Here is an 11,221-nt window from a genome sequence, read left to right as displayed (position 1 = left end):
ATTTATTCTTATCTTATTTAATACAGTTTTGTTACATTAGTAATTGCGTAAAGGCTTGAGTTCAATGAACTCTATTTTAATCATTGCATTGTTTATTCACAGTTTGCATTTGTACTGAACACTAATAATTATAAACTCCTAATATAATTAATTGTAATTAAGTCTATTTTACAGTTAGTGTTAAAAAAATTATCCTTTCTATTGCTATATATGACAATGTAGGGCTTCGTCTTTTTTATGATATAATAAATAATTGACACCAAATTAATCCAGCTAGTTTCATCTAGTCTATCCTCCTTCCAGCGAGCTCTATATAAACATACAACTGGACCACGTGTACTTTCTAAATAATAGAACTGGACTTAAATGAACTGCCCCAGCAAAGTGATTTTTTCTTTCGTAATTTAGTATATTTTATTAATTTTCACATGGATTTATTAGCATGGAACTAACATTACCAAGTTTTGTGTTATATCTCAAAATAAATACATTGGCCTTCAAATTAGGTTCCATCAATAGAATACCCCCCCCCCCCCAACTTGGTGCTTTTACGAACCCTCGAGTTCAATGACACGCCGGGAATTTCAAAGGGATTTCAGCCATTGGCGTCAATTAAGATTACGAGGTAGGGAACCAGTCTAACTGCGTCATATGTAAACATATTATTGTACTGTACCTCACGTACCATATTAATATGGTTTGAGTGAGTAATTAGACTGCCTGGACTGGACTGAACCGCCTTTAACAAGTTCTTTTTGCTTTTTACTGCCTGAAATTTTCAGCATTGACAAATTTATAGGAACACACCGATGGTGTTTATCTTAAAGTTTACCATTTATTGATGTATTTTTCAGAGCAAGCTGGAACATTTTTATGCCCCCGTAATCGAAGATTCGGGGGTATATAGTTTTTGCCCTGTCCGTCCATCTGTCTGTCTGTTTGTTGCAAAAACTTTAACCTTGCCTATAACTTTTGATTGGTTGGCGCTATGGCTTTCATATTCACATGTACATTCCTTGTGACAAGACCTTCCTTTGGATACCAGCTTATTTGACCTCCATAAACTGCCTCTTGACCTTGGAGTTTGACCCACTTTTGCAAAAATTATCCAAATTTAGCCTTGCCTATAACTTTGAATAGTTAGTGCTATGGCATTCATATTTCACATGTGTATTTATCGTGACAAGTCCTTTCCATGGGTGTAAATATTTTTGACCTTGATCTTAGAGTTTCACCCACTTTTTTAAAACTTTAACCTTGGCCATAACTTTTGCACGCTTAGTACTAGGGCTATCAAATTTCACAGGTATATTTTTTGTGGCAAGACCTTCCTTTGGATACCAACAATTTGGACATTTTGACCTTCACCTTGGAGTTTGACCTACTTCTGAAAAACTTTAACCTTTACCATAACATTTGAACAGTTGGTACTAGGGCTTTTATATTTTGTATGTGTATATCTTATGACAAGGTCTTACACTGAGTACCATTAATTTTGACCCTTTGATCTTGACCTTGGAGTTTTTAGAAAACATTAACCTTGACCATAACGTTTGAATGATTGGTGCTTGGGCTTTCATATTTACCAGGTATATCTATTGACATAACTCCTTTCTTTGGGTAACAACATTTTTGATAATTTCTTGACCTTGGAGTTTGACTTGCATTTAAGAAACTTTAACCTTCGCGATAAGCTGCCATACAGGGGTATCAATATTTCACAAACACATCTTATTATGATATGATCTTATCTGAAGTAGCATTTATTTAGATTTATTCTCAGATATCCTCCTTGTATATAAGTACATTGGTATTAAATACATAATTCTTGAGCAAAACTAAAAAAAGAAGGCACAAAACAATTTATTTAGCTGAATTAATATCTGAAAAATTATAAATCTTTAAATCATCACTATTGAATATAGATATGAAAATTATGATAATAGAATTATAAAGTGATCTAATAGATGTAAATTTTAAAGTTCTTTGGACACAAATCAGTATTTATATGAACATCAATAATACATAACACACCCCAATAAATTATGTATAACTTCTTAATAATAAGTATAACCTTAAAATGAATCTTACAGAAAAATGAAAGACGACAAACTGTTTGTAGATTGATATGTAAAATCCTCTGAACATGTAAATAAAACTCTTCAAACATACTGTTAATTATGGCTGGGGTTTTTGTAAATATAAAGTTAGCATGGATTAGGAGTATTCTCTCTCTCTGTCTCTCTCTCTGTCTCTCCTTCTCTCTCTCAATCAATCAGTCAATCAATCTCCTATTCTATCTAGGTCATTTTCTCCTATCTCTTTTAATCATAAATTTACCAACTTGAGTATACAATGCAGTTCATTTTATTTCACTTAATTGTGAAAAAATACATATAAAATTGCAATAAAGAATATTCATTTCACCAGATTTCACACAATTATTTATAGAGCGTGAAAAGACCTCCCTTGGAATGGGGAAATAAGTTTAACCTGGATGATCCTGTCCTAGAACCAATGTTTACACATCGCACACCTGATTACAACATGATCTCTGATTGGTTGGATAGTTGTCATGTTTGTAAATCGTCGGCTCTGACTGGTTCGTTTAAAGGCTGGCTGGTGACCGTATCTAACTCAACACTGTAGACAATTTTATTTGATCTGAAAGAGAAATACAATTATAATTTAAATTAATAACAGGCAAGCACACTCCATATAGAACCTTTACCTATGATCTTTGGTGCAAGGGTTAAAGCACTTTCTATTATCATAGGACCATAAGTTCACGTATCTGAGAGAAAATTAATTCATATTTATTTACTAAGTGATGAGTGATTTTAACCAAGAGCTTCAGGAACAGAAGTTGCTCATCTTTAAAGCTTATTATTAACGGAGGGTTTGTCAAACGAATGATTACGTCATTTTAACGATGTTAGGTTCAATGAAAACCAAAAAGAATCATACAAGTGAAATTCTTCTGGAATTATACTTTAATAATCAAAGAACATTAAAAAGAAATTGTCGAAGATTTTTTTTTTTAATATTTGGTTGTAAAATAAGAGCAACACCTGGGACTGTACCCTCACAACGTCAAGTATCCAGAGTCAACTCTTTGCCTTTGGACAACGAACCCTGACGTTGTGAGGATGCTGGAACTGCTGCAAATGACGCACAAAACATCAAATTCAAGGCTAAAATTAAAGCTTTCGTTATCTTATTAAATAACTTTACAAACTGCATTTTAAACGGAATCGGTGTATGAAAACATTTCGGATCAGTACTCAGCTTGGATCAGCTCGGGATCGTAATTCACGTAAATGCAGTGTAGACGAAATCATGCCGAGTACAGATCACTTCAAACAAGTGATTTTAGAATGTGTACTAAACTGTTCTGTAACAAATAGAGCTATATTAAAGAAAATCCTCAGACGGCATGTACAACGATTTAATTAAAAGGCTTTGTCCTGTTGATAGATTAACAGATTACCTCTTTCAATCCAGATATTTTTTTTTTAAACAGGAACTACATTATTGGGCATCACATAAATGTTTTTAAAAATTGACCATCTTATTATATTCTTAACGTTTTTACACGCCCTGCAATACTCTATTTTTTTTTTTTTTATTTTGAACCCCCTTACTGGTGGATGTCAGGTTATAAATAGTTTTAAGTATGGCATATTTTCCTCCGATTTATTTCCTTTGGTCAACCTGTGATTTTTCTTCTTTGTCTTACTAAAATTTAACCGGGTGTAGCAGAAATATTTCTTCAGAAAAACAATGTTTCCTACACTTCAACGATAAGTAAGACAAGATAAATTTGATTAAATAATGAAGGAAACCGAGCATTTTGACTTCCAAAATTCTTACGGCCAACGGGAAATTACTCTAATTTCACGTTTCTCGAAAACTATCCTTATTTGAAAGCGGAATTATAAAACAAACGTTTACGTTTGAACAAAAAATGAATATATACATAAATCATACAGCATCCTGATTTTCCCCATAAACTCACCGATCAAAAGCGATGGTGTCTTCGATAGTTTCCGGTAACTTCCGGTTCAACGTTTCTGGTAGAATAATTGACATTAGACCAACGATAACTGCTGAGACTCCAAAAACAGTCATGGGAAGCACTCGTGCAACATTTCCTTCCATTATTTGACCCTGTAACAAAGCATTGAGTAGAGTTAACGTCGTGATAATTTCATATCGTATGCAACCGTTTCTCTCGAACGCAGGTAGTACTTGTACATATCGTATCACTCTGGTCTGTAAAACAAAACTAAGTACTTTACAATTGAAAAAAAGTACTGTTTAAATTGCACTAGTTGATTTAAAACTAATAAACCCCCTTCTGCATACCCCTTCGGTCGGGAAGTATGAACATAAATAATATTCATGTCCATGTGCTCAATTTTTTTTTTTTTTAAAAGACAGTTCTCTAAATGTACGATTATTAGAAATTGGACAACTGTTATACTCTTATGAGAGTCTATACCATTTTTGAAGTAATATACACTGCTAAAATAAAAGTAGAAGGCCATTGCATCTCTTTTTCTCTTCAGGTAAGTTAGAAGAATTCTCATTTTTTAAATCAAATTTAGCTACGAAAAATAAAATATTTAATGGAACTGTATGATTGTGTCTTTCTACTTTGTCCTTACTGTTTTGTATAGATTTTTTAAGTGTTACTTACTCGGCTAAACCTCAAACAAAAGAGTCTCATTCTAAAGGAAAGATATATTACCATAAATACAGAGTAGAAAAATTAAACCCTGCACTGCAATCCCTCTGTAAAAGTATAAGTCCGAACTGGCAGCCATCTGAAACATTAATTCTTGACTGTCATCTTTCTGTAAAAGTAACTTTCTGACTCTCGCTCAGCTATAAAAGTAAACCCAAGGCTGCCCTCCGCATAAACGTCTTTATTTTGACGTAATACTGTTTTCTCTTTTCTTGACGCCTCGCAGGCACTATGGGAACAAGAATCTCACTGAAATAAAAGGGAAGTAACTTTTGTATTCATTGAAATTCAAGTAAGAGAAATAACGGGGGAGGATTAAAACTCAACTTCTACACGCATCTCCATAAAACATTATCATCTGAAATATCAATTGAAAATTTATTTAGAGAAGCGCTGCAACATAACAGAAACAAAAATATGTTTTTATTGTTAGTATTGAATATTGTTAGCAATACTGTCAAAAGGATAAGATAATAATAAGAGAAACCCCCCCCCCCCGAATTTAAAATTCACTCACCCTATCTACACGATGTGAACATAACAGTTACTGTATTAGTATACTAGTATGCATTGTTTAGCATTATGAATTATATACAGAAAAAATACATAAATCTAAAGACATCCTAAAAGTTTAGAATTAAAATAAAATGCAGCAAAATTATCTTACTAGATCTACAACATATGGGGCCAACATCCCGCCAAATCGCGCGCAGAAGTTGGTCACTCCAATGGCAGAGTTTCTGATGACTGTGGGGAAAAATTCCGCGGAGTACAGAAAGACGGTGGCAAAGGCTGCGGAGGATCCAACTTTACCGATGAGGGAGAGCCCCACTGTCACCCACTGTTGATCTGTAAAAAAAAATCCCAGGGACATGATTAGACCAAATTTCATTCTTTATCATTATGTGTTTAGTACTTGTGTATCTTACTTAAATTGTATCAACAAAATTAACGTCCACTGGGTCTTTTTTTATCTCCAAAACCATAAAATTTGGTCCCCAAAAAGATTAATGAAATCACAGTAAACTACCGTTGCCCCTCGACTTACCCCTTTCTCCGTACAGTATCGGAAATATAGTGAGCACGAGAGCGAATCCACCGGAGAGAAGGGATAAGACGTAGACGGGCTTCCTCCCTACACGATTGAGGAGGGGTATACACAACAAGAAGCCCAAAATCTCCGCCACACTCGTCATGAAAAAGTTCAGATAGACATCGCCCCCAAGATTGCTGACGTTCAAAGACAATCCACTGAACTCCATGGAGACCACCAACCTATAGAAATCATCGAATTAATCGTCAACAACATCAACTATCGTCATCTTTATTATTGTTTTCATTGTCAACATCATCATCATCACAATCTTCACGTTGTTGAAGTTATTCTTGTTATTTTAAAACGGTATATTAAGTAACTATAACTTTCAACTTTGCATAAAATTTAGACGTTATATATATAATTAAATACCCAAGAAGATGTCTTTTTTGAGCAGTACATACCAATTCAAACATATAACAAGAAATCTAACAACAAGTAGTCGAGCTGAACAGAGTTTCCCAAGGGAGACGCGCCGTCTATTGGTGGTCTCGTTTTCATTTCCTTTAAAAATTCGATCCGGGCATTTTCGTTTGTTAACCTTAGCAGCATGCTGGAAGATTTTTTCTGCCTCTTTGTGTCTCCCTCGGACTATCAGCCAGCGAGTAGACTCCGGGACTAACCTATAAGTAAAAGGAAGTAGGTCATATACTGAATAAGTCAAGTCATAGATATCTAGGCTTTGAATAATTCATAATTTAATTTTTTCATGAACACTAGAGATTCAAGGTGAAAATTATATCTTTCGATATGAAATTCAGCATTGAATGCTATACTGAAAGAAAGATTATATAAGTATCACTGAGGAGGGTATAATTATAAAATGAAATTTACCAATATTATAAAATGATATTTACCAATAATAAAACATGTTGTTATACTTTTAAAGATTAGTTTCTCTATAAATCTATGCTAAAAAAAGTCTAACATTTCTAATGTTTCACTGAGTGGTCATTAAAAAATCGATGTTTGACCGCAGAGCGAGATATTGGACCTGTGGACGAGATATTGGACCGGTTAAGTCACACAATGGGCGGGATCAGCTAAATCTTATTTGCATTCGTTGGTATGGAAGCCAGCACAATATGTGCATGTATAAAAAATAAATAAATAAATAATTGAAAAGTATAGCAAAACATTTATTGACTGTGTTCTCGGGCAAAATGCGTTTGGTCGACCCCTCGAACCAAACTGTTTGCCTGAGGCCTAACGGCCTCAGGCAAACAGTTTGGTTCTTGAATCCGACAAAACGCATGTTGACCTCGAACCCAGTTAATAAATGCAAAACATTTACCAATTATATAAAATGATATTTACCAGATATAAAATGATATTTACCAATATTATAAAATGATATTTACCAATGATATAACATGAAGTTTACAAATGATATAAAATGATATTTACCAGATATAAAATGATATTTACTAATGATATAAAATGATATTTACCAGATATAAAATGATATTTACTAATGACATTTACCAATACTATAAAATGATATTCACCAATGATATAAAATGATATTTACCAATGATCCAAAATTATATTTACCAGATATAAAACGATATTTACCAATATTAAAAAATGATATTTACCAATGATATAAAATGAAATATACCAATGATATAGAATGATATTTACCAGATATAAAATGATATTTACTAATGATATTTACCAATATTATAAAATGATAGTTACCAAGATGAAATATATGGAGATAACGAACAGTATTCAAACTCAAAAGTCCATTAAACAATACAAAATAGGAGCAGAGCAAACACGGACCTCCAAACATCAGAGGTGGGATCAGGTGCCATAGAGGAGTGAGCATCCCCTGCCGACCGGTCACACCCGCCGTGTGTTCAGTGTGTAAATAATGGCCTAACAATTAGTATGAAAAACGTCAGTTATCATTTGACTCAATGATAAATTGTATTTGCTGACAAGGTCATCGTATCGACCATAGAACTTACGAAATGATGACTTTAAACGAGACAGCTGATATTCTTGTTTCATCAACTTGTTTGTCAATAATTTACCTCGTTTTAGAAATTGTACATACGTAGAGCATGCTCTTGCGTACCGAATCAACTGAAAGATATATTCCCCGTATGTAGGAGATGAAGGTATATTGCTGCATAAGTAAGGGAAGTTGACGATTGAAAAGTTAAAGTCTTCACGTTTATCATAAAGCTTGGTTGTTAGATTACCATTAACGTCTTTTTCAAGTGAAATATCCATATGAAACAGATGTGTCAGACTCTGTGGGATCTTTCATCTCAGGCTCACCAGGATATATCGTATCGACATAAGAATGGAAATAGCCATTGTTAATTGACAATACGTCATCGATATATCTAAATGTCGAGTTGAAGGCCACAGCAAGTGTTTTCTTCTTTTCACGTACAAGATTTTGGACAAATTCTGCTTCATGTGAATGATATAAAATGATATTTACCAATGATATAAAATGATATTTACCAATGATATAAAATGATATTTACCAATGATATAAAATGATGTTTACCAATGATATAAAATGATATTTACCAATGATATAAAATGATATTTACCAGATATAAAATGATATTTACCAATGATATAAAATTATATTTACCATATATAAAATGATATTTATTAATGATATTTACCAATATTATAAAATGATATTTTCCAATGATATAAAATGATATTTACCAATGATGTAAAATGATATTTACCAATGATATTTACCAAAATCATAAAATGATATTTACCAATGATATAAAATGATATTTACCAATGATGTAAAATGATATTTACCAATAATATGACAGAAACAGTATGGTTGGCAGTGATGTAGCGAGATTTAGGTAACGCCAGTCCCTGATGAGGAACGCTATCGCCGCCAGAAGCAGAACTCCCAATCCCCAGAATAACTGGAAAAACATTCCCGCCCACATCCTCATTCTGGGCCCAACTAACTCCAAGTCTGGAACGAATTCAGAAATTTCACTCTGAAGATTAATGAAGTTTCATTGCAATTGAATTTTGCGCACACATCCTTTTTCTTTTGATGTTATATTCATTTCCATGTGTGTTAATCTTGCATTTTACATCAACAAAAAGTGGGGAAAATCTGTAATATTAGTTTCTGTTCCATGTGAAAAAAGATTAAAATATCGTTCGAACAGTAATGGATATTGATATCCTATGATATGCAATAAACTCACTCATTACGTATGTCGTACTTATAAGACCACCGACGGAAACACCCGAGAAGAACCGAAGCGTTGAGAAGACCCAGAAGTCGGTGATGAAGGACAGAGGGATGTTTGAACCAACATGGAGGAGAATACTAAACATGAGAGCAAGCTTCCTTCCGAACCTAAAAATTTTAATAAAATTGTTTTGTTTAGAAAACTACCTTCGTAATAATTAGCAGTTGTAGCGTTGAAATTTAAAGACATTGAATTTATATAGTGCGCAGTGTTATTATTACTACTTAACTGGATTACAAAAGAAGAAATCAAATTATGTACATAAATCTTATCGTAAATACATGTAAAATGATGACATTGATGTTATTTTAGGTTTCATTTGCTACATATTTGTTTATTTATTCTAACCACCCTAGGAAAATAACTTTGCTCTTCTTCTTCAAGACTCCAAATACTATTAATTTTCCACTTTTATTTATTTTTTATTCAAGCCTGGCACATTGACTAGATATAAGCTCTGTCTGTCTGTCTCTCTGAATTGAACTCACCCGTCTGAGAGAACTCCTATTCCAAACGACCCAGCAGTAAAGCCTGCCATGAACGTCATTGTAGCGTGCGTTCGATGTAGTTTCTTTCTACACACCAGATTATCCTTGAATGTCAATCAATAACAAGGGTTACAATGAAATCACAACACAATAAACTCGAAAAACGTACAGGTAAGATTCATCGCTCTTTGTTCATTCATATACAGTTCTGCTTTTAACACTAATGATTTTCTAAAAGAAATTTAATCTATAATTAAAATGCACATTGTTTCATTAAGCCTTGCTGGACATAATTTGAGAGAAATGGCTAAATTTTTATATGAGGTAACAGCCATTATTATACCTCTACTGATTTTTCAATATATTGATGTAAATAAGTCCCTAGATGGACTAATCCCCGTTTTCTCGAGCGTTAGTCAAGTGATCTAGTGAGAGTTTTAGATTTTACCTCTGTGACAAACGTGCTGTCAAATTCCCGTTTGTCAAACACCCATCGCCTACATTCGTGTGAATATAAGGATGAATTATGGACTGCTTGTATTTCAGTCCTCTGGGTAGCATTTAAACGTCTTTTGAAGACTTCACACTTGGAATAACGTATGCCCTCGCTAATGCTGGAGTGTATTTGAAGGTCTAGTGGTATTGTTTGATTGACAAGCCGCTCGTGGTGGGGACTCCGAATTACGTACGTGTCGTTATGAACATGAGGAATGGAGCATCTAAGTTAAATAAGGGGAAAAAACACACCGTATGACTCGCAAGTTTACAATGCATATAGTTTCATATAAAATATTTAACACATATTTTTTTCCCGACAGTCTGATTAATATTATGTAATATTTTTGCATTGCTCACCTAAAAATTTGAAATTCAATTCATTAATAATGAAAATGAACTACTTCTTACTGTTCTACGTTACCGTTTTTACTTTAACTATTTTTGTTTTACTTTCATCTGCTATTTACATGTATCTGTTACTTTGCATACATCTGTTCAATTGGAATTTAATTTTACTTTTACAAGTGATTAAAGTAATATTTGCTTTAACTTTCACGGATAATTTAGCTGTATTTGTACTTTACTTCATGTTGTACTTTAAAAGTATTTTTACTTTTTTGTATTTTTTACATGTACTTTCAGTTTTACTTTCTAAAGCTGTAACTTTACTTTCACTTTTTTTCTCAACTGTAACTACATTTACTATAACTAGTACATAGAATGTGTATTTTACAAGACGTATATTTTGACTGTATATAAACCATGCTTGAAAATTAATGCATTTTACCTATGTTTATATCTGAATTTTTACCTGTGGTCCGGCACAAACAGAATGAAGACGGACAGACAGGTTTGTATTGCGGTGAAGATAACAGGTAGTGTCTGTAACACATACAATCTCTTCTGGTAAACTCCAAAGGATCCTATCAATTCGAACACGTCATCATACGCCATTGTGACCACTGGTCTATGAGTATTTTTATTCGATTTGTATATATGTATTGTTTGACCTCTGGGGATCCAGAGAAGTTGTTTTAATGATTGAGAAATTCCTAAGGAATCCAAAATATACAAGGAAATAGTGTAACCAAGTGGTAAGAAGTGGACAATTTATGTAGCTATTTTT

At 33.2% G+C, this 11,221-nt stretch overlaps 1 protein-coding gene across 1 annotated transcript; it reads right to left on the bottom strand.

Annotated features, from left to right (window-relative positions):
* Positions 1–2,573: 2,573 nt before the first annotated feature.
* On the bottom strand, positions 2,574–11,049 carry LOC133180693 (organic cation transporter protein-like). The gene is made up of 10 exons (XM_061315160.1): positions 10,907–11,049; positions 10,046–10,316; positions 9,598–9,701; positions 9,062–9,216; positions 8,652–8,820; positions 6,251–6,469; positions 5,799–6,025; positions 5,418–5,599; positions 4,019–4,170; positions 2,574–2,664 (listed from the first exon to the last, which is right to left on the bottom strand). The coding sequence occupies exons 1-10, from the start codon at positions 11,047–11,049 to the stop codon at positions 2,574–2,576; spliced, it is 1,713 nt and encodes a 570-aa protein (XP_061171144.1).
* Positions 11,050–11,221: the final 172 nt, after the last annotated feature.

Source organism: Saccostrea echinata, unplaced genomic scaffold, assembly GCF_033153115.1.
Source record: "Saccostrea echinata isolate AGI-Se365-2 ecotype Australia unplaced genomic scaffold, CSIRO_AGI_Sech_v1 ptg000007l, whole genome shotgun sequence".
NCBI classification, from domain to species: domain Eukaryota; kingdom Metazoa; phylum Mollusca; class Bivalvia; order Ostreida; family Ostreidae; genus Saccostrea; species Saccostrea echinata.
The sequence above is the reverse complement of the archived record's forward strand: the minus strand, read 5'-3'. Positions and strand labels throughout refer to the sequence as shown.